This window comes from Patella vulgata, chromosome 8, assembly GCF_932274485.2.
Source record: "Patella vulgata chromosome 8, xgPatVulg1.2, whole genome shotgun sequence".
Lineage (NCBI taxonomy): Eukaryota > Metazoa > Mollusca > Gastropoda > Patellidae > Patella > Patella vulgata.
Genome location: NC_065886.2, coordinates 39,080,680 through 39,105,984, shown reverse-complemented (window position 1 = coordinate 39,105,984; position 25,305 = coordinate 39,080,680). Strand labels below are relative to the sequence as shown.

The window sequence follows — 25,305 nt, the reverse complement described above, 5'->3', positions numbered from 1 at the left end:
AAAAACCGAGGTCCTGTATACGTGCGTGTAGCCTACACATTCGATATAAGAGTAGGCCGTAGCGCCGCTGTCCGGGCAAAGTTTTCCACATAGCACACTGTATGGCATATGCCCGCCTTCAAGGGCGGATTTGGGGGGGGGGGGGGGCGAACGCGGCGTAGCCACACCCCTCCCCGCCCCACACCCCATCTGTCTCATATCACTTGAAATGTCATTTCCGGGCTTCTAATTTTCGAAATGTTCCGCGGGAGGCCACCTTCATCCCCTGTTGAGCACTTTTCCTTCCGTGCATCCCCCCACTCCCCCCGCCCTCCCCCACCCATCCATGGTCTCTGGGCCCGCCCGTGGTCTTCATTAGCCGAGTCGGAGCAAAACAGTAGGGTGTTAAAAACGCATTTCATTTCATTTCGTTCAGACTAAGATGAACTTTACTACACTTATGAACGTTAAATCACATAAAAATAAATATGCAAAAAACTGGCCTCATTTGCTTTATAGCAGAAATTACACACATTTTGCAGTCTGGATTGCCTTTGACATGGATAAATTAAATGTGGTTAAGGGGGCGCTGTGTTTTGTTTATAAATAAGGTTTCCTGTTTGATACGCTGGTGTAATAGAAGCGAAAGAGAAACTACTTGTTACTTGGTGTAAAACGTTCACTACCGGTAACTGACAATGACTCAACAAGCAAGTTAAAATCATTTCTATCAAGTTTAAACCGGTCGTGAATGAAGAGACAAGTTGTTCACTACTCGGTGACACATTTCCTGATCAACTCATTTGTTTGAATGTTTAGGTATATCGCGTCCAAAGACCCCGTTCACCTTAAGTAGGGCCTACTGACATGAAAGACTAACGAATTTAACGAAATTATGTAAATGGAAGCGGCACATGATGTGGTGCTGTTAACCCGTGACACTTTATACAAGTCTGTGTTGCTTGTTATGGGTGCATAACAATGAAAAGAACGGATTCTTTTATCGGTTGAGTGGACGTTAAACCCCATTTTTCTCTCTCTCTCGGGTTAATCAGTGAAAGGGGAACTAACTCCATTTTTGATTCGTAGAAATTTTTTTACTATTCGGTTCAGTGAATAAAATACTGTTTCAACAGATATTTGTACAATTAAATCTAGCAAATTGAATGAAATAGTGCATGTTAGAGAGCCAGAAATACAACATTTGGTTGTGTTAATTCGTCACACAGTTTATGAAAGTCTTTGTTAGTGCCGCTAGTGGTTGGTTTTGGTGGAAATCTAGTGCATGTAAACAACGAAAAGGGAAATAACTGCAATTTTGATTCTCGGATTCAGTGCGTACTGTTTCAACCGTCACCTATTAAAGGTTTTGTAAACATACATATATACCTATTAACTTGCTTATCTTTTCATATCAGATAAACTTTGAAATTATGCAATTTGTATATTATAATAAAGAAGCTTTGGAATTTAAAATAGACATTGTAAGTCAATAAGTCGCAGAACGAAAGTAATTAAGTAGCCTGGCGTACGCCTCCATTTTTAGACGATATCACCCATTGGTGGAAACTGACTCAAGCTGACTTTATCCCCCAACCAAACAGAAGAAGTGCTCGAAAAACTCCTAACAATGGGTGACGCTAATCCTTTGATTTGTAGCATATGTTTAAACGAATTTCGGGAACCAAAAATAATCAACTGTTTCCATTCTTTCTGTAAATCTTGTCTGATAGGTTATGTTGATAGATTTAGTAAATATGGGACGTTTGATTGTCCTTTATGTCGCTGTAATATTCCCCTTCCAGAACACGGTGTTGCAGGATTTTCCTCAAATTTTTACCTTGAACAGTCTAAGTCAGAAGGTAAAGAGAATCTGCGAAATTCAGTACACAGTGAGAAGAATTTAGAAAAAGTTGCCGAAGCTGCCAAAGATAGTGACGTAACAAGGGATGAAACAAAGCAAGTGGAGAAAAGGTGTTCAGAGCACAAGAAAGAGATAGAATTTTACTGCAAGGACTGTTCGTTTCCTCTCTGTTGTAAATGTTTATTGAAGAAACATAAGGAGCATTCGTTTGTGGACATAGACGAAGTTGTAGACGAGGCCAGGACGGGCCTATTAGATCTACAAAAGGAACTGGAAAAACACACCAATAAACTTGAGAAACATTCTGACATCGTCAAGAGTAAGACAAAGGAAGTAAAAGAATCCCTTCAAGGAATCTTTGCGAAAATTGATGAATATGTTGAACAGATCAACCGTGCTGCTACAACAGTAAGTGGTAGTGTTAAAGATGAACTTCAAAAAATGAGCGAAGACGATTTAAAACGAATTGATGAAGCGGATTTGAAAACTGAGAATATAAAATTCGAGTTAAAATCAAAACTGGATAAGATATCATATAGTCTAATGGACAGGTGTAATGTTGAACTAATCGATTTGTTACCGAAGGCCAGGGCGCAAATGAAGGAGAACCGACAAATAAAATTGATAAAACCGGAAGTGACAACAACGGGCATGCAAGAAAAGATAACCCTGGAAACAATGTATCGATGGTTGGGAGTTCAGTTAGAGGCACAGGGTTTAAATGGTGGAGATAATGCCAACAGTCGAAAGCAAGATTCGCCTACTTCGTCGATTAAATTTCTGGTCCTGGCAGAAAAAGTCAATTCATCCTTTGACGAAATAGATGTTAAGACACAAATCCCTGCTCAATATCCGTGTCTGTTTAAATATGCCGATATTTTAGATGGTTACCCGACCTATAGTAAAGATTTTCATCTAGCATTTACCAGTTGGTACATAAGTATAGTCATAAGTAAAGGCAAGTTATGGATCAGCCTATTTTTAGGGGAACTAAAGGATCCCAATATTAAATCTGTAACAGCAAAATTCACTTTAACATTAGTTAATTACAAACGTGATAATGAGTCTATTGGTGTAAGGGATATGAAAGTATTTTATCCGCCACAGCAGTTAATTTTTGACAGTTATGTTTGGAGAGATGTCATAGATAGTGAACATATAAGAAAAGAGGCGAAAGGGTTCTTAGATTCTCAAGAACGGGTTAAGATACTGGTTACCATTGCTATGGTTTCTGTTGACAGACAACTCTTTTCTCTTTAATTCGATGCTCGTGAACTTTAGACCGACGTTTGAAGTTATCATGTAGTATAGGATGTGTGTGCCCAGTCTGACCTCCAGTCTAAGGGAATACATGAACTATTAATCGCTTGGTGTCGTCGGCTACCAATTAAATTAATAGTATTTTCTATTGTTTTCATGGACTGAATCGAGGGAACAGCTGTGAGATCATTTTTCATAATGATTAACATAATGATTATTCACGTGACCGACCATTTTGAGCCAGTGAACAAAGGCTGTGATTCTTATCAACGACTATTATCTTTAGCAATCAGTGTTGTGTTGTATAGTAAATTCCACCATTGTGCAAAGGCACAGTGCTTATAGTGTTTCAATATTAACTTAAAAAATCTTAATGAACGTAGAATATTCTCTCAACGTTATCAAGTCAGTGAGAGAATACCATTCGAAACGTCGCCCAATTATATTAGTAGCTGTTTTCGTGTGTTATAGTTTATTATACTACCCTGTTACTAAATACCTCTAAAAGATTATTAAAGAAAACTGAACGAAAATTATTGTTTTTAAAACTGCTTATTTACCCAATGCTACTATAGCCACACCCATGGAAGGAAGGTAGAACTACTAGTATGGGATGTTTAATTATTTTGATACATCCTGTATTCTTGTCATACTTTTTATTTTGTACAACAGTTTTTAAATTCCCCCCCAGTGAACTAATTGAAAAGATAACAAAATTGGCTCAATCTGATTAAAACACAGATCCTATTTCGTTCCGTTTTTTATAGTTTAAAATTTCGTTTTACTTGTCTTGACTACACAAGGATAGATCTGGACGTTCTAGTTGATGTAAGGAATTAGCCTATGAAACGGTCTGTTACGGCGAGTTCTTGGCGTGCTCTAAACGGAACTGTGAGTAAACGTCAACGCTGATTGATTAATCAATGTCTAACGCCATAGGGTCAAAAGTCGCTCGCATGACCCCTGACATGACCCCCCCCCCCCTATAACTTGCCAGATCTTCATGTAGTAGAGGCCCTCGAAAGTATGAAAAACGAAACGAAATATAGATCTGTATTTTAACCAGATTGGAATTGGCTTCACTTTGAAAATAAATACAAATGCCAATCTAATGCAGATCTTGTTATCCCATCTGACCAATTCAGCCCGCCCTTTGTCCGCCTATGGCTCATTTAAAGATGCACTATGGGAGATGTTAATAGAGATTTGGCCTTTCTTGCTATAACAGTCCAAAAAAGATGATGAAAGAAGAATATATTGAATATTTTAGTCAAATTACTTTATTCTGAACAAAGTTATCACCATTATAATTTTTGACTAGAAATAGGAGTCAACTCTCTTCACCGTCTCCGAGAATGGCCGATCGTTTGATTGACAGGCGTTAACCCCACCTACATAATCTCGATTATCAAGTAACGTTTTCAATGGCTGTGGTACCATTAGCCTATTCGGTTTGAGACGGGGTTGCAATTCAATTCGTATCACATTTATTTTTACTACAAATTAAAAAAAAGGTTTGAAATGAATGGACCAAATCAATGAGGCATAATTATAGTCGACTTACTGTTAGCCTGCGTGTACTTTTGTACCGTAACTGGTAGGCCTTCGTAACTCCCGAAGCAGACAAATTGAACACTAATCCAATGGGGCTGCAATCAATTCAACTGGGGTGATGTTAGCTGCGATGTTTATCAATTTCCATAATTCTTCTGTAAACGCAAGTGACAAAAGAGCGTATAATAGCGACATCGAAACTCTCATTTTAACCACAATTAAACATAATATCAAGGCCGTATATCGAACTTTCAATCAAATTGACTGACATGCGGCCTGCCTCGCTCAACAGCGGCCTTGCTTCGTATACTCTATCATTTAGCCTCGATCTAAAATTTCCGGGAGTATGACGTCAACGTAACGGTTAATCTCCGCTTACGACGCCATTTAAAAATTTAATCAATCAATGAAATCCTGTTTAAATCCAAGCCGAATCCAAGCCACCCGTGGGTCTACAGAGTTGATTTTGTGCTTGTTGTGTAAATAAAGATCTAATTTATAATTTCTATGACATCTGAAGCCGAAATAAAGACTTGTAATAACCAGATTTAGCTCTTGCATAATGTAGGCCTATGTTTAATTTACCTCTCCTTAATGGAAAATGTCTTTTCATAATCCAACCCATCTAATCAACATCTACACGGAGTTTCAAAATTCTACCTCAATTAAATTGCTCATTGTTACTACCACAATGCTCAGTATTATTTATGTGATGGATGCAATGAAATTAGAAACCAAATTTCACCACTCTGTCTTTAAACAAAGCTAATAGATGGTTTGGATCTTGTATAAAGTGCGGATGGGATCGGAGCCGTGGAGGCCCATTGAGTAAGACGCTGGCTCGCTAATATGGAGGTCCCGTGTTCGATCCCAGTGTTGACCGAGAAAGTACATTCGACGTGGTTCCCCCTTATCAGATTGCCTGGCAAGAAAAAACGAATAGTTATTAGGGATTAAAAAGCGAGGTCCCATCCACGTATTGGCTTGTAGTTTTGCCGTAGCGCCTGTGTCAGAGCAAAATTTGACTTACAGACATTGTATGACGTGTGTCCGTCTTCATTAGCCCCATCGGTCATTTCGTTTACCTATTATAATGGTAGCCTATATACCCCCCCCCCCCCTGTTCTGTTTACTGTTACAAATCATCAGTGGTCTGATTCCAAACTGTTTCTCTTTTTGTTGTTGCACGTGCTTTTTCTGCTGTTAAGAAAGCGGCCTGCGTGTCACTTATCATTTTGTGTAAAACCGTTCTCTTAGCAGGAGCGAGCAGTCCCGCCATAGAAGTAACTGTATAATTTACTTAATTCTTTTTTATTTGACATTTAATATATCGGATTTAAACTTAATTGAAGTTAATAGTTGCATATGTATATCTGGTTATAGTGTAACTTTATATATGTGTCAGTTTGTAAGCTAGATATTTTGTTCTATTTTAGATCAAATAACCAACCAATAAAACCAATATAACCATGTAACCATGCAATGCTGTACAACAACTGCCATTAAATATATAAAAGCATCAGAACAGTGTTTTCAACAAAAAACTAATCCGGTTATACGATTAGTCGGGACTCTGCAAGCTCACCCCCATTTCCGTCTTCTTCAACGGTCCACAAAAATTTGATTTCTTTCTGACGAATGAAGCCAGTTACTACTTTTGCTGCTAACCTGGGACCGAAAAAGACTGGAAATACCTGGTAACACGTATGAACTCTGTCTGCTAACCTGTTATAAATGAATCCTGCTACGTAAGTTTTCTACAGTCTGTGAATCTGCTAACCCCTAATACTGTGTGGACAAGACCTGTAAACCAGTCTGATCAATTCTGCTAACCTGTGAGTAAAACTTTTATGATCTGTATTTTTGAACTGAACCGTAAATAAAATGTCTGAATCGGAGGGAATAAGAGATTTAGTCTCCGAAGCAAAGAAGAAGAGACGAAATTGTAAAGCTGGTATTACTAGATTAGGAAACGTGCTTGATAGATTAATTAATGAACATCGAGACAAAGAAGAAATTAATGAAACTGTTTTGAAAATTGACACAGCTTTTGATAATCTTGTAGAAAAACATACTGATTACACGCAAATGTTAGATGATGATAATGAATTTGATGTCGCCGAAGCATGGTTAGATGAAGTGCAAACCTACGTCACAACACTCAAAATATATGCCAAAGATTACTTAAAGACATTAGAATTAAAGACAGCGAATACGGTTCCTACTAAATCTGATAAAAGTACTGATTCTGTACAGAACGTTCATAGTCCCGATCAATTACCTGCTTCGCCACACACAACGCCTGCTAGTAATCAACCTGATTCGGTTAATATTAATGTTTCTGATCCTGTTTTACAAAATGTGCCTTCCTCCGCTAACCTGGTTGTCGATGTTTCTGGTGACCCGAATAATAGTCCTGATAATGTTGCTAACCTGACAAATGAAACTGCAGCTGTTATTCTGAGTAATGAAAATCCTGCTGTTATTCCGAGTGATTATGAGAATATTCCAAAAGATATTCCCGTTTACAGTGGACTGAGAAATGGACGTTCTGCCAATATACCTGTCCAACACACTGATACATGTAGGTTTAAAATGGAGAAACCGAAAATGCCGAAATTCAGTGGAGATGTACGAGAATATTTTACATTCAAGTCCGATTTTTTGCACATGATCGGTTCGAGATGCAGTAAACGAGATGCAATAACTTTATTACGCTCTTGTCTGATCAGCAAACCCTTTGATTTAATTAAGGGAATCGGTTGTGATTACGATGCTGCGTTTGAATATCTTGATTCTATTTATGGAGATCCTAGATTCATTACCGATAATATTACACAAGATATAAACCGTTTCCGTCCACTACGAGATGGTGAAGATAACCGCTTTTGTGATTTAGTTCATCTAGTAAGAAGAAGTTATAACACCCTAAAAGAAATTGGTTGCCCTAATGATATGAATAATAACCACATGTTAGCAATCATTGAACAAAAGATGAACATTGAAGATAGAAAAGTTTGGTTTCGTCATTTAGAAAGAGAAAAACAGTCTGCGTCTTTAGAAGATTTATTAGATTGGATGAACACAGAAATGAAGTCCAGAATAAGAGCCAATGCACCCATCAGGTCCAATCACCAACCGTCCAAATATAACGTCAATCATGTAGCTAGCTCTGAAAGTCAAAATAGTAATCATTTCAAATGTTGGCTCTGTAAGAACTCGACCCATTGGGTTGACCAATGTCAGAAATTTACCGCTATGAAAATTGATGATCGTCTAAAGGCAGTGAAGAATAACCATGCATGTTTTAGTTGTTTAAAAATCGCTGGTAGGGAACACAATTTATCTACCTGTTCAAGAAGACGTCAATGTACAAAAGAATATAACGGTAGTCCGTGTAAAATGTTTCACAACCCATTACTTCATCGCGAAAATAGCAGTCACAATGTCGGAGTCGCATTTGTTGTTAACAGGAAAGAAGCCATTTTACCAATTTTAATGGTCGAACTTGTGGGATATCAAAACTACCATCTTAAAGCAAATCTACTATTTGATTCTGGAGCACAAATAAGTCTTATTAGATTTTCTTTGGCTGAAGAACTGCAACTGAATGGAAAAGATATCAGTATTACTTTAACCAAAGTAGGAGGTGATGTTGTAGAAATGACGACTAAACTGTTTCGAGTAACTATACGTTCCATAGAAAACAATACACTTCACACTGTAACAGCTGTAGGAATTCCATCTATCAGTGGAGATATACAAGGTATTAATCTACTAGACATTGCCGGTCAGTTTGGGCTTAAAGCAGATAATCTGTTTAGAGGTGAAGGAACGGTTGATCTTCTGATAGGTATTGATCATGTACGGATGCACAGTGGTGAAATAAGGGAATCTGATAACCTCATAGCAAGATATTCACCTTTAGGCTGGGTAATATTTGGTGCTACAATGTCTGATAAACGTATCTACGAAAACCACATTTACCACGTAGCAATGTCGGCTCCGGTTGATATGGCAGAGTTTTGGTCCACTGAATCTATGGGAGTTACTAGAAATACTTGTAATTGTAGACCCAGTAAACTTAGTCCAGTTGAACTTGAAGAATACAGAATAATTGAAGATTCCTGTCAAAAGATTGGAAACCAATGGTTAGTTCCTTATCCATGGAAAAATGACCCAAAATAGTTACCAGACAACCGATCACAAGCTGAATACAAATTAAAATCAACTGAACAACGTTTACTTAAGTCACCTGAGCATGCTAGAATCTATGATGAGCAAATGACGGAACTGGTTGAAATGAACTTTGCAAAACAACTGACTGAAACTGAAGTAGAAAATTATCACGGCCCTGTTCACTATATTTCACATCATGCTGTAATAAGACCAGAAAAGAAAAGTACACCTGTACGTATTGTGTTCAACTCATCTGAAAATTACCAAGGTCACTGTTTAAATGAATACTGGATGAAAGGCCCTGATTTACTGAATAATTTGTTCGGGGTAATTTTAAGATTCCGACAACACGAAGTTGTTATTTGTACAGACATTTCCAAGATGTACCACAGAGTCTTAATACCGGAAGCTGATCAGCATGTACACCGTTTCTTGTGGAGAAACTTAAAGATTGAAAACAAACCGGATGTTTATATCAAGACTGTCTTAACTTTGGAGATAAACCAGCCCCTGCCATGGCCCAGATAGCTTTGAAGAAAACTGCCGAGGAAGCTGAAACCTTATTCCCAAAAGCAGCCCAGGTTCTAAAGGAGAATACCTACATGGATGATATATGTGCTTCTGTCACAAACATAGAAGAAGCCAGTAAATTGACGTTAGATATTGACCAGGTTTTAGCTCAAGGTGGATTTAAAGTAAAGGGTTTGACATCTAATAAAATGCTGTTTCCTGCAACAGAAACTGAGTCAACTGAATTAAAACTACTGAAAAGCATGTGTGAAGAAAAGGTTCTGGGTGTTGTATGGAACAATATCAAGGATGTTTTCACATTTAAAGTTAATAACAGCCTGCATAAATATTCATCAGTGGATACGAGGACACCAGCAAATCTAACAAAACGAAGAATCCTCAGTCAGATAGCGAAGATATTTGACCCGATTGGTTTAGCTGCCGCTTTTTTAATCCGTATGAAGATTGGTATGCAAAAACTTTGGCAAATGGGTCTGGATTGGGATGAAAGCCTGCCCCAATCTGTTCACACTGAATGGATCAGTCTCTTTACTGAAATGAATGAACTTAACTGTGTTGAATTTGAAAGGTGCTTAACACCTGTGGAATCCGTTGGCTTACCTGTACTTTGTATATTTTCCGATGCTTCCGATGAAGCATTTGGCGCTTCTGCTTACTTGAGATGGAAAATTGATTTTGGATATGCTGTTCGATTTGTTGCTGCTAAGTCACGTGTAGCGCCGTTGAAAAAATTGACAATTCCACGACTCGAGTTACAAGCAGCTGTAATGTCCGCTCGATTGTACAAATTTATCTTGGAGGAAATTCGGATGAACATAGAAAAGACAATGTTCTTTGTAGACAGTACGATAGTTCTTGCCTGGATTCAAGGTCATGCCCGGAAGTACAAACCTTTTGTATCAGCAAGAGTTGGTGAAATTCAAGACATAACGGATCCATCCCAGTGGTTACATATTCGTTCCGAAGATAATGTAGCAGATGATATTTCCCGAGGCATATCAGTTCAACAACTTACGAAAAGATGGAAACACGGACCTGACTTCCTATATACAGAAGAAGAAGACTGGCCAACTGATACAATTACACCCATAGAAGTAGAAACACAATTAGAAACTCGTAAAATTATCTGTGTCAATGCTGTCACTGTTAAAGAAAATATTATGGATAGCAATAATTTCTCTAGCTGGAACAAGTTGCTAAGAGTTACTGCCTGTGTTAGAAGGTTTATTTACAATCTTCTGGGTAAAATACGAAACAAAGATACCCGTAAAGAGCCGTTATCTGCTAAAGAAATTTCCGCATCTGAAAATTACTGGATAAAACAAGTTCAAACTGGGTTACATGATTGTCACCTGAAAGGGGAATTCAAATCATTAAGTCCATTTACAGATGAAAATGGAATAATTCGGGTTGGAGGTCGCCTGAATGAAGCAGTTATTTCGTTTGAATCGAAATATCCAGTTTTGTTACCCAACGACCACAGAATTTCATTATTAATCGCCCGTCATCATCATAATCAAGGTCATTTAGGAATTGCCGCTACTGCCGCGAAAATTAGAAGAAAATATTGGATATTAAAGGTTCATAAACTTTCAAAAACTGTCAAATTTAGATGTGTTACCTGTCGAGAATTTGAACACAGGACTGAAAGTCAATTTATGACGGACTTGCCCAAGTTTCGCTTGGCGCCGTTTACCCCTCCCTTTTACAATACCGCAGTCGACTATTTTGGACCGTACAGCGTTAAATTCGGCAGAAACAAGACAATTAAACATTACGGAGTTTTGTTTACATGTTTAAACACTCGATCTGTCCACCTGGAACTGGCCGTCGATTATTCAACTGAAGCTTTTCTTCAGGTTTTAAGAAGATTTTTTTCTATTAGAGGAACACCTACGTTAATGATTAGTGATAATGGTTCTCAACTGGTCGGAGCTGAAAAGGAATTGAGAGACATGATTAAAGGAATAGACACTGAGACTTTGAAAGACTTCTGCTCTTTTAATCGAATGCAATGGAGGTTTTCTACGCCCGCCGCCCCACATCAAAATGGCTGCGCTGAATCAATGGTTAAAGTGTGTAAAACAGCATTAAGTAAATCCATTGGAAAACAGTTACTGACACCGTTTGAGCTCTATACTTACCTGTTGGAATGCGCAAATTTAGTCAATCAACGCCCGATTGGTAGAATCCCGAACGACCCAAATGACGGTTCGTATTTGTGTCCAAATGATATTCTGCTCGGTCGCGCCTCGAGTCATGTGGCACAAGGACCCTTTAGAAACACTCAAAACCCGAGAAAAAGGGTAGAATTTGTTCAAAAACTTGTAGACTCTTTTTGGAAACAGTGGTCAAGAGACGTTTTACCATTATTAGTGCCGCGTAAGAAATGGAACACACAGAAACGCAATGTCTGTGTGAATGATATAGTTATTGTTAATAATCAAAACACTGTTCGAGGAAAGTGGACAATCGGTAGAGTTATCGAAGTTTATCCAGGAGCTGATAACCGTGTTAGAAATGTTAAAGTTAAATGTCAAGACTCTGAATATACAAGATCGATTACCAAAATAGCTGTTTTATTAACTGCAAACGGTTACGAATTTGATGAGGAATAATTCCTCATCCGGGGGGAGGATGTTCTGTTTACTGTTACAAATCATCAGTGGTCTGATTCCAAACTGTTTCTCTTTTTGTTGTTGCACGTGCTTTTTCTGCTGTTAAGAAAGCGGCCTGCGTGTCACTTATCATTTTGTGTAAAACCGTTCTCTTAGCAGGAGCGAGCAGTCCCGCCGTAGAAGTAACTATATAATTTACTTAATTCTGTTTTATTTGACATTTAATATATCGGATTTAAACTTAATTGAAGTTAATAGTTGCATATGTATATCTGGTTATAGTGTAACTTTATTTATGTGTCAGTTTGTAAGCTAGATATTTTGTTCTATTTTAGATCAAATAACCAACCAATAAAACCAATATAACCATGTAACCATGCAATGCTGTATAACAACTGTCATTAAATATATAAAAGCATCAGAACAGTGTTTTCAACAAAAAACTAATTCGGTTATACGATTAGTCGGGACTCTGCAAGCTCCTTTCGTCCTATCCGAACGACTACACAGCTGTCCTTGTCAGTTCCTGCGTCATATCGGGACTAACATAAGGTGCGATTTTATTTCCATAATACGCTTGCGCGCGTAGGGAACTCTGGTGGTGAAAGGAAACCTAAGAAAACTCGCGAGGTTGAACAGGCGACCCCAATCCTTGACACGTACGAGCGGGGAATCGAAACCACGTCACTTAACTCAATGAAAAACTGTGTGATCCAGGCCCCCCGCCCCCAAAGAGGTGATATTTAGAAAAAACATTTCAAACATCAGAGGTATCATTCTAATTTGTAATATGTACATTTTGTAGAAGTAGACTTTTTAATCTTTGCATCGATTTTTCGATAAAACACAATGGAAGTGTGTCTATTGAGAGCGGGACAGAATACCTCTAGAAATACATATACATTTCATTCTCCAATAAAAAGATGAAGAGAATTACAAAAAACGACTAATATGTTGTCGCCTGTAAGTCTGTCATCGGATTATTAAAGATATATTATGTAAGATTTAGATAAAAAGCTGGCCATAATTGCTCAAATTTCTTCATTCTGAGCCAAGTTATCACTTGTTTGTAGTTTTGAGAAGATGTGTGCATTGTGGCAACTAGGGCACTGGTATATTCGAGACTTATTCTCGCTTACCCATTTAAATAGCTAACACTTTAGGCCTAAAGAAAGACCTGCAATCGGGCCCGCAGTGAAGTTTTTAATGGTGTGTTGGTTGGGAGTGGGGGGGGGGGCACAGTCTACAGTAGGTATTTTAGAGCTAGGGTCGGCAACTTTTTTTCTTTCTTTTTTTTTGCCTTGCCCCCCACCCCTTTGGATACGGGTCTGTCTGCAATAGGCAGCTTTAGCTCTTGCATAATGTATGTTTAAGTTTCAATATAATAATAATAATAATAATAGTAATAATCACTTTATTTCAATTAATCATTGATACATAACAAATTTCATAAATTTCATTAAATACAAAAAAGAAACAATATAAAGACCAATGTCAGGGCAGACAACTTTTGCAAATCGATTTTCTTAGAAACGACTGGATTAACGGGACTATTGAAGTATTCCGGGAAATAGCTCACCAGCCAGAGTTCTATATACAACGCGACGGGCAGGTAATATTTAAATTATATATTTTATGATATACATATTATGAAATGTAATTAGATAATATATATATATATATATTAGTATATGTTATTATACAGAAAAGTCAAACTTAACGACTCATCACAAGTAGAAATTAATATGTAGCCTAAAAATATGCCCTACTTTCACTATAAATGTTGCGTGAACATAAATAAGTGACACGCTACTTGCGGAGAAAATACGGACTCGGACTAGCAATTATTTGCCCATTGACTTCAATGTTAAATGGCTGTAACATCACGGGCTGTAGCTTTTTTAGCTCAACATTCCGTTGGTTCCAATCTTTATAGGCACAATTGGGACCACATTTGGCAATCTCCCCATCATAATTTTGTAGGGGGTTGACCTTTTAGATTTTTTGCTACGGGGATTTGAAGTTGAATGGGGCGAAAATCTCACTTCCGATACAATGTCTGCTCTGCAGAAAGACACTTTACACCTCCTATCCCTCCGCTGTAATATCACCAGTATTACCCAGAACTGCTATGAAATTGCACATTTGATCCCTTTTCTCCAATTTTAGACCAAAAAGTCAACCCAAAAATGCAGGAAGAGGGGAGAAAAAAATTAAGGGAAAAATTGTCTATTTATAACTCCCATCATGAAATAAGGGGAAATAATTACTAGTCTTAGTCCATACAGCTAGTCTAGCTATATATTTGGTTTTCGGATACAGCTAGCTATATATTTGGTTTTCGGGTGATTGTTACATGTGACGTTGGACACAATTCGAATACACATAGGTCGGCAGATAAACAAAGTAAATAATCCCATTATCGGAATTATGAGTAAGTAATCCGTGCTTTGTGTTTTGTTTTTCTTTGTCAACATTAATAGGTTATTACATAGACGTACGGGCTCGATGACAGTTAGGGGGGCAGAACCCGAAATGCCCGAAAAAATTTCGGGTGTACAGACAGCGGCGCCGATCTTCCTCGAGAGGTGAAGAAGCAGAGCTCCCCTTGTATTGTACCCCCCCCCCCCCCAAAGAAAATTTTTGAATATTTGACGGCTGCAAACATAATTTCCTGCTATTTCAGCCCGTCAACGAAGCAACTTCAAAGTGGTCTAATATAGCCTAATTAAGATGGCTGAATCGAATTCCAATCAAAAGATCAATCGTTTATAGTCCACGGAGACGGGGCCGTTTGGAGAAAATTTTGAAAATTTAACAGCCGCATACGCGTTTTCCTGCTATTCCAGCCTGTGAATACAGCAACTTCAATTTGGTCCAATATAGCCTACCTGGCTGACCCGAATTCCAAATAACCAATCAATCGTCGCGGGGTATGGGGAGCCTCACCCTCGGGGCCTCACCCTCCCGGAGAAAATTTTGAAAATCTAACCACCGCAAATGCGTTTTCGGCTATTCCAACCCGTGTAAGCAACTCCAAAAGTAGTCAATGGTTTTGTAACCGAAATCCCATTCTGAATTACAACCATCCAATCAGACCGTTGCAGCTGCATTCACAAATAATAATCGATGCTCGAAAAATGTCGCACAAAGTAGAGTGGCTCCAGACAAAATGTTTTAATCCATAGTAAATTCAGTACAAACTTGTGGTATTCAATTAAAAGAAAAGTAAAATTAGTGTTTTATTAGAGTGGCTCCGGACAAAATGTTTTATTCCATAGTAAATTCAGTACAGATTCGTGCTATTCAATTAAAAGAAAAGTAAAATTAGTGTTTTATCAGATTTTGGGCTCTTTATTTTGACAACTAGATGATAATTTTTGTTTCCGCTTAATCCATTTCCGGAGGGCACCAAATTGAAGAATGAAATTAAGAGTAATATGAGAAACCGGGTTAGGGAAACTATAAAAAAAGAAGTTGATCTTCCTGGAGATTTGTTTTATGGCACCGAACGTAATTAATGTGGCCGATTTCTATTTAATTTGAATAAAAAAATTATTTCATCTGGTTTTATGTGTTTAAAATGCCTTCCTTTCTCACATTTCTGAGTACTGGACCCTACACTTTAATCTTGACGGCATATGTACTAGGCCCAACAGTTGAGACTTGATGGCATACAATCAAGGAGTTGGGTACCGGGCATCACCAACCCTCTCTGCGCGTCACTGGTAGATATTGTATACAAAGCAGTTTTAAAATCCGAAAATATAAACGAAATGAAATGATTCTGAATAAACATAATGCGATGAATGCCAATCCTATAAATCCATTTTAGAATAGCCACCTAAATCGTGGAATGCGCCCACATAGCCGCTTTGTCTAAACTGCAGCTTATCCGAAAGGAAAACTTGGATGTTCAACATCGTAGCCTTGAAGAAATTTAATCTCTAGGGTTCACCCTCCTATGGCCATACTGCTTCCAACCAAATTTGAAAAAAAATGTATTACAAGCAGCGTGGACAGGTTTCGGCAAAAAGAGGGCATAACTCTTAAAAATATTAATCAGATTTTGATGAAAAAAAATATGGATCCTCGTCATATCATAATCAACTCGTCCTGGACATTTCAGAACAATCTGATGGAAATTCTGACCTCTATTGTGCCATATTCCTGAAGCAATTGCCCGAGAAATCCCTCTCTGGCTATTGCTGGATTGGTTTCTGATGCTTTTGAGGGAATGTGTCTATTCTTCTCATTCAATCAAATCTATCCCAAGTACAGCAACATGACAAACTTTCGTTTAATCGGGTCTTCCCTAAAACTTTGGACAGTGATTTAAGGTATTAAAAACGGTGAAAGTATTGTTCGTCTCCAAACAGTATTGTTCACATTGTATTCGTTTTGGTAGCCTCGTTTGTCACTCAATTAGTTTTTTCTGCAATATTCTGTTATGCACTGGTTAATTGAGCATAATAAAATCGTGAGTCATGACGTAACGTTATGTAAACATTATTTGGACCAATTTGGAGCTCTGTTTAAAGCCTAATGATATTGTTACGCAGTTAGTTATTGGTTGTTAATCGGACTATTGACCAGAAATTTGCTTCCTTTACAGCAGTGTTAAGTGGGATTAGGTATATCAAACGAAACACTGCGAGGAGTATGCTATTGTGCACACAAGCAGTATGGTTAGGTGTCGGCAAAAAAAATGTGCATAACTCTATAAATCCAATTTTGACGAAACGAAATATGGATCCTCGTCTTATCTTAATACTAGCTTCCTGAAAGCTTCAGAAAAATGTGATGAAAAATCAATGTGGATAGGTTTCGGCAAAAAACGCCATAACTCTAAAAATATTGATCCTAGTTTGCAGATGCCTCACATGGTGGGGGGGGGGGGTTCTAGGTGTTGAGAGGGGCATATGCCTGGGGCGACACTTCTTGGAGGGCGGCAAATTATCGAAGTGCATACCAGATATCCCCTTTGAATATTTGTGGACTAGCCTCCTTGGAGACTAAGATAGCAAATCACCGACCTTCGCTTCCCTAATCATATGTAAACCAGTTCATATTTCAGCAAATAGAGAGGGTAGAATTATGATTTTGTCCAAGATATATTATAAGGTTTTTCGGGTTTTTCGATCAAATGGAGAGTTGGTGGGTGGGGGGAAATAGACTTAAAAATATAAAAGATATAAGTTGCATTTGATAAATAAGTATTTACATAAAGTGTTAAAAGTATAAAAAAACCTCTCTATTTTGGAATTTCTTTAATCATAAAAAGTCAACTGAGCGCAGGCACTGGACAAAGCAGTTACAGTATGCGGGGTGGGGAGGGGGCGTCACTAAAACTTTTGCCCTGGGGCGCCATATAGGGTTGTGATGGCCCTGCGAATTTGATGAAAAAAAACAAGGGATCATCGTCATCTCAAAACAAAAGATGTAGGGAAAGTTGTCCAGACAAATCAACTAAAAACTATAGCCTCTACTGCGCTGACAAGAAAGGGTTGACGTACCACCGGACGGAAAAGGTGGTTACAAATCTAAGAATTAAATGACATCTTCATTTCTATAATAACCCATAGGCGTACGAGCCAGGGGGGGGGGGGCAGGGCAGCTGCCCCCCTAACCTTCGGGCAAACTGACTTTTCGGGCAGAAGGGTAAAGTGAAAAAAAAAATTTATTTCATCTACTTGGCAAAATAAAGTGCCCGAAATCTAATAAAACACTAATTTTACGGGCTGGAATAGCAGTAAAACGCGTTTGCGGCCGTCAAATATTCCAAAATTTTCTTCGGGGGTCCATACAAGGTCAGTTCTGTTTCTTCACCTCTCGAAGAAAACCGGTCACAATTTTTATCGATTTCAATGAAACTTGAAATATAGGTTTATCACCCTAAGATCTCGGTTCCTTTCGATATTGGCATGTATCGGACTGTAACTTCATGGATTATGACCCTTGAGTGTACGCAAAATCACGTTTTTAGCTTTTGAACACTATAGAGGTCACAATTTTTATCTGATTTGGTTTAAACTTGAAATGTATGTTTATAACCCACAGATCTCGGTTGCTTTCGATATTCGCGCATATCGGACCATACCTTCCTGAATTATGCCCCCTGGTTGTACGAAAAATCGCGTTTTTAGCTTGTGGACCCTATAGAGGTCATAATTTTTATCCGGTTTGAAAAACCGTATTATTATATCACCGTTACACCCTAAGGACGACTGAATTCGAATTTCGTGAAAATCGGCCCAAAACTGACAGACAAAATGGCCGCCCTTCGTTCTCGTATATCGTAAAAATATGGTATATCAAGGTTGTGGACCCTATAGAGGTCACAATTTTTATCTGATTTTGTTGAAACTTGAAATGTAAGTTTATAACCTAAGGATCTCGGTTCCACTCAATATTCGTGCATATCAGATCGTAACGTCCTGAATTATGGCCCCTGATTGTACGAAAAATTTCGTTTTTAGCTTGTGAACCCTATAGAGGTCATAATTTTTATCTGATTTAAAAAAAAAACGTTTTATTTTATCACCGTTACACCCTAAAGACGATTGAGTTAGTATTGTGTGAAAATCGCCCCCAAAGTGACAAACAAAATGGCCGCCCCTCTATCTCAAATAGCGTAAAAATATGGTATATCAAGGTTGTGGACCCTATAGAGGTCACAATTTTTATCCGATTTTGTTGAAACTTGAAATATAAGTTTAAAACCCAATGACCTCTGTTCCTTTCGATATTCGCGCATGTCGGACCGTAACTTCCTGAAAAAAAATCGCGTTTTTAACTTGTCGACCCTATAGAGGTCATAATTTTAATCAGATTTAAAAAAAAATCGTTTTAGTATATCACCGTTACACCCTAAGGGCGGCTTAGTTAGCATTTCGTGAAAATCGGCCCAAAACTGACAGACAAAATGGCCGGCTCTCGTTCATAAATAGCGTAAAAATATGGTATATCAAGGTTGTGGGCCCTATAGAGGTCACAATTTTTATCCGATTGTGTTGAAACTTGACATGTAAGTTTATAACCCAAAGATCTCGTTTCCTGTCGATATTCGCGCATATCTGACCGTAACTTCCTGAATTATGGCCCCTAATTGTACGAAAAATCGCGTTTTTAGCTTGTCGACCCTATAGAGGTGTTAATTTTTATCCGATTTAAAAAGAACCTTCGAATAATATATCACCATTACACCCGAAGGATAGTTGAATTCGAATTTCGTAAATTCGGGACCAAAACTGACAGACAAAATGGCCGCTTCTCGTACTCAAATAGTATAAAAAATATGGTATAACAATGTTGTGGACCATCTAGAGGTCACAATTTTCTTTTGATTTTGATAAAACTTGAAATGTATGTTAATAACCCAAAGATCTTGGTTCCTTTCGATATTCGGCATATCAGATATTAACTTCCTGAATTATGGCCCTTGATTGTACGAAAAATCGCGATTTTAGCTTGTAATTGTCCTTGTAGAGGTCACAATTTTTATCTGATTTAAAAAAAATGTGTGGATATATCACACTAAGATCATGGATCCTTTTGATAATCGCGGATCCCCGAACTTAACTTCCTGGATTATGGCCCCTGATTTTTCGAAAAATGGCATTTTTAGCTTGCGGATTCTCTAGAGGTCACATTTTTTTCCCGAGTTTAAAAACTGTTTAAATATTTCACCATTAGCTTGGGGACCCTACAATTTCACCATTCTACCATGATGAAGGTTTAATTCGAATTTCGGGAAAATCGAAATGAAACTGCCCAACACAATGGCCGCTGTTTGCACGCAAATTGTGTAAAAGTATGCAATACGAAGGTTGTCGACCCTCTACAGTTCACAATGTTTGTCCGATTCTGATGGAACTTAAATCTTATCTATATATCCCAAAGATCTCAGTCCCTTTTGATATTTGCGCATTTCAGACCATATCTTTCTGGATTATTGCCCCTGATTATATAAAAAATTCCGTTTGTTTTTAGCTTGTTCTCTATCCATCTCTTGCAAAATGTGGGCGTATCCTGCCTGGTAGCCGCTGGTTACTAGCGTAGTCTCACAGTGTCTGGACAGGACCGACCTCTACGGGATAATGTGAGTCGTGTACGAGATGGGATATGCTTATCATGTTATACTGTAATGTACTGTTCCTTATCACTGTTTTTCTCTATTTTCAGACATTAGCTCTGACTTGATAACAACATGGCGGAAAAGACGGATAATAACAACTGTAGTATCTGTTTAAACGACTTTACAGAACCTAAAACTATCGAATGTGGACATGAATTTTGTGTGAAATGTTTGGAAGATTATGTCAGTAAAGTTGGCAAAGATAACCGGTTCCCATGTCCTCTGTGTCGTGAAGATGTCACCATTCCTGATGGTGGAATTGATACCCTTCCATCCAGCATTTCTGGTGTAAATACGGAGAACGAACCAATTAAAAGTCCATCACCGAATTGTGAAGCATGTAAGAAGAACGCCAAATCAAAGTTCCATTGCTTAGATTGTAAGAAATGTTTATGTGCATCCTGTAAAACCCCACACGATTCGTTTTTCTCGGATCATCGTGTTTCAGAACTAGCTCATAGTAGAAATACAGCTGATGGGAGTCGGCCATTTTGTTATCGTCATAAAACTGAGATTTTGGAGTTTTATTGTAAAGATTGTTGCCAGATTATTTGTAAAGAATGCCAGATATCAGATCACAAAGGTCATGACACGCCGGAAATAAACCAGTACGGAAAAGAGGCTCTGACAGAATTGACAAATTTGAAAATAGAATTTGAAAAAAAGATAACAGAACAGACGAATTATGTTGATGATGTCAACAAAAAGATTTCCGCTTTAAACACGTCTGTCGTCACATCCTGTGCTGAAATTGATCAACAAGTAAAAACTATCTGTGAGGCTGTCACGAGGAAAGGCAGTGAATTTAAACTGTATATTCAAAACGCACACGAAAAGGAAGAAAGAAAGATGAAGAGGATTGTGGAATCATCAAAAAATTTCATTGACGAGTTAGAGGAGTCCGTGGACAATATTAACACTATTTTGAAAGTTGATTCAATGTATGACGTATTAGATGTGCTGCCAACAATCAAAAGACAACAGGGAGAAAATGAGGCACGTGAACTTATCAAGTTATATGAAGTCAGCAGCAAAGTCCACCTTGGAGAGATAAATACTTCAACCCTTGATGAAATGATAGGAAGGATAGAGATAACCCGAAACAAGGAGCTTACACACACCTTTAAACATAGTGAAGTGACGAGAGACTGGAGATTCAGTCCTGTCTATAAAGTAGAAGATAGATTGTGGCATTTCAAAGTTTATCAAAGTTTAAGAGGTAGGCCTATCCAGTGCCGTCTTACACTTGGTATGATGGTTTATGGAGAAAATCTAATATCAGGCAAAACTAAAGTTACCATAAAACTTATCAACAACACCGATGTAACGAAAACGGTAGATTATACTCCCCAACCTACAACCACACTGTTTGCCACAGAATTCATCTGGAACGATGTTTGCTTTATGAGACATTTGTCGCCAGCTGGATTTGTAAACAACGATCAATTTACTGTCCAGGCAACACTTGTTGTTACAGATATAAAGACATAATAATGTTATCTATAAATAGATCGTGTATAATAATTGTATAGTCACTCCATGTGTAATATGATTATAGTCCCTATAATTAGATCGTGTATAATAATTGTATAATCACGATACCCCAGGTGTAATATGTTATAATCACTGTAACATGTATAGTATAACCGTTGTTATAACACATACAGCCAAGTATAACCGTTGTTATAACATATTATATAATTCGGCATAACCCTTGTTATAACATATTTATAGTTCAGCAGTATTATAGTTCAGCAGTTAAAACATATATAGTTCGGTATAACTGTTAATATAACATAGTTCAGTGTAACAGCTGTTATATCATAGTTCAGCGTAACAGTTGTTATAACATAGTTCAGTATAACCGTTGTTATAACTTATATAGTTCAGTATAACCGTTATTACAACATAGATAGTTCAGTCTTATCGCTGTTATAACATATATAATTTAGTATAAAAGTTGTTATAACATAGTTCAATATAACCGTTGTTATATCATATATACATGTAGTTCAGTATAACCGTTATTATAACATAGAGACTCCAGTCTTACCACTGTTATAACATAGATAGTTCAGTCTTACCGCTGTTATAACCCTTGTTTTAACATATATAGTTCAGTATAACCCTTGTTGTAACATACATGATTCAGTATAACCCTTGTTATACCAGATATAATTCAGTATAACTGCTGTTTCAACAGATATAGTTCAGTATAGCTGTTTTTACAACATATATAATTCAGTATAACCCTTGTTATAACACATATAGTTCTCTAACACCGTTGTTATAACATATAATAGTTCAGTATAACCGTTGTTATAAAAAGATATATATATATATATACATGTATGTTTATTTTGTGGTTTTCTACTTAGATGTTATAAACTATAACACATGGTAATGGAAAACAGCTATTGATATATTTGGGAGATGCTTCAAGGAGTATTCTTTCAATATATAAGTAGCTGTTTTCCATAAATATGTATTATAATTCATGATTCTATCCAGTTACTGAAAAGCAACTGTCATCATCAATAATAAATTTGTAGTTCAATATCACTGTTGTTCAAAACACATATAAAGGAAACTCAAAATTATTTACCCTTTGAAGGTCAAAATGGATGTTAAAGTAAACAAAGATAGCAATTATAACTTCGCTAGTTTTGATTCATCACTGAAATTTAATCGTCATGCCAGCCAGTTACGTCACAGGGGCCTAAAATGTCATTTCTTGTATTTCCTAGGGTCAACATTTTATCTGCCCATAATACATTTATAGCCCCCGAAGTCAATAGTTTGCAAGATATGAAATTCGATCACCATGCCTGTTATATAGTGTGTAATGTCATAGTCACAGGGACATAAAGATGTTACTTTTGGATTCCTTAGGGTCAACTTCCTATTTGTCCATAATAAACTGATAGGCCCTAAAATGAATAGTTTGCAAGATATCTGTCAATTTAGACGCATTTGTTTTTATGCTAATTAGAAGGTCAACAACTCAATTTTTGACTTGGGAACATGGATATTCGTTTTAAGCACACCAGAATCATTAAGAAAAGTAAAGTTCCCATTTTTTACCAAAAAGTGCTTTTAACATCCAACAAAAATTAGTCTATTAAATTCTAATGTTTTTTTATTAATTTTTTGAGCTTATTCGGTTTTGAAGATTTTATCACAGATGAAGGATGCATTTATAGGAATAGAACTATCTTAGCAGAACTCGAGCATGATGTAACTAAGTTGCACATGCGCGGCAAAAATACAGTTTGTAGCTTACTCAACGCTATTAGAGGTATCCTACTAATAACATTTTCCTCTGTCGATGGATTATATCACTGATGATAATTTAGGTATATAGCTAACCGTTCTTCAATAAAATGAAAATGAAATTGGGTATAACCCCTACTTGTCTGCACCAAACGGTGAGGCGTTTCCATCCACTCTTCAAAATCTGAAGGGTTCTGTTACTGGAACGCCAAACAGAAGAGTAGTCAAACCAACCCAGTTTCCTGTGTGTTGCAGAACTGAGGGCTTAGTCATGGCGGCACCCAGTCGTTCGGATGGGACTAAAACCTAACAGAATTCAATTCCTGTACGGAAGAAATTCCAATAATATATGTCCGTCCTCATTATACCGGTAGAAATGAAATGGGGTTTAACGTCATACTGCTCTGCTCCAACTTGGCTAATGAAGACGGGTATCTCGGTAGATGCAGTAGCCCCACTTCATTCATAAATATTTTTCATATTTCGTGTGAAACCTTGGGGTCGTGAGAAGACCAACCTTATCGATATTCACCGTCTGATTAACCGTCTGCGAGCTTCCATTCCGGACATATCCCCGCCCCCCAATATCCTTTCTGTGTTTCTGAAAACCTTGTTAATGTGTGAGAGACGACAGTTTTTAACATATTTTTTTCAAATTTGACGTGAAGCATTCGGACTGTGATAAGATTGCCCCTATTGGTATTATTATTATTATTATTATTATTTATTATTTTTATTAAGGATTTAGGTCAAAGACCCATAGATCCAAATCATAATACAATAAAGTGGTCAGATAAGACAGTGGTATGGTATGGATTGGTAATAATTCATAGATATATATATATATATAAACATGTAACTATAACAATATAATAAATGATACGTGCAGGTAGATTACTTTTCAACAGCCTTGGTGTATAGAAATGGTGAGATGGTCAGTAAATAGGATTTAGGACTGGGTTTTTAACAATTTGTTTCTTAATACCCATACCCTATCTATAAAAGTAGATAATTGTAACAAACGGTTTTCATCGCATGTTAATAATAAATTATAGAATCCATTCTCTTCGTTAATGTAGTCACTCAAATATTGAACTCGTAGTTCATGATATGTCTTACACACAATAAATATATGGTACAAATCTTCAATTATATTGGGTGTACAAAACATGCAATTCGGATGCTTGGATAGTTTTCTCTTATATAAATTTGCTCCTGTGGAGAAGAGATTTAACCTTAATTTTGTGACATTTCTCTTTGCCTGCTTAGGGATTTGTGCAGACAAGTATTTTTCTTGACACAGATTCAGTTTATAATTCTTATAGACTTCAAGGCTTTCAGAATTACTATTGGTATGAAGCATTGGAATAGCAAAGAATTAAGCAAGTTGATTTTCAGCGATCTACGAGTTTGGGTTCCAGAGATATATGATGTGTCTGGAAAATCGTGTAATCAATTTTTCCTTTCGGATAAGCTGTTTTGTTGAGACATAGCCTTTGCGTGAGCGTATTTGCGTGGCAGTAACAAATAAAACTGTTAAAACCCGTGTAATATCATGGACAATCCAACCAAGAAGGCTATGGGTGCACGCGGATCAATTTGAAACATCTTTAGCGTTCAATATTGATCCAACTAAACATCCAAAATTTCAATCTTCCCTCCAGAAAACAAATTGCCTATGGTTTCTAGTATATGAACATCTTAACCACCTGAAAAAGCGTCTTCGACTGAGCGAAGAATGAAATCGTCAAAAACAATATTTCTTGGACAAATACCGACAGATTCTTAGAAACGAAACCGAAATTCAAAACTGCCAGTTTCGTTTTCAGTGACTGTACATTTGTGCAATCTGTGATGATAACTTTCGGCAGGCATTATGCTTTTATTTGTTTATGCCGGTAGAATTAGAA

General features: G+C 37.3%; 2 protein-coding genes across 2 annotated transcripts; both read left to right on the top strand.

Annotated features, from left to right (window-relative positions):
• The first annotated feature begins 182 nt into the window (after positions 1-182).
• Positions 183-4,323, top strand: LOC126830316 (E3 ubiquitin-protein ligase TRIM7). The gene has a single exon (XM_050560683.2). It carries the CDS (start codon positions 1,610-1,612, stop codon positions 3,101-3,103), a length of 1,494 nt encoding a protein of 497 aa, XP_050416640.1. The 5' UTR covers positions 183-1,609; the 3' UTR covers positions 3,104-4,323.
• A 9,234-nt stretch (positions 4,324-13,557) lies between these two features.
• On the top strand, positions 13,558-24,690 carry LOC130010295 (E3 ubiquitin-protein ligase TRIM71-like). Its single transcript, XM_050560684.2, has 2 exons — positions 13,558-13,597; positions 20,170-24,690. Exon 2 carries the CDS (start codon positions 20,195-20,197, stop codon positions 21,611-21,613), a length of 1,419 nt encoding a protein of 472 aa, XP_050416641.1. The 5' UTR covers positions 13,558-13,597; positions 20,170-20,194; the 3' UTR covers positions 21,614-24,690.
• The last annotated feature ends 615 nt before the right edge of the window (positions 24,691-25,305 follow it).

Excerpts from the sequence above, each read along its gene's own strand:
- LOC126830316 (XM_050560683.2), top strand. The coding sequence starts at position 1,610 with ATGGGTGACGCTAATCCTTTGATTTGTAGCATATGTTTAAACGAATTT.
- LOC130010295 (XM_050560684.2), top strand. The coding sequence starts at position 20,195 with ATGGCGGAAAAGACGGATAATAACAACTGTAGTATCTGTTTAAACGAC.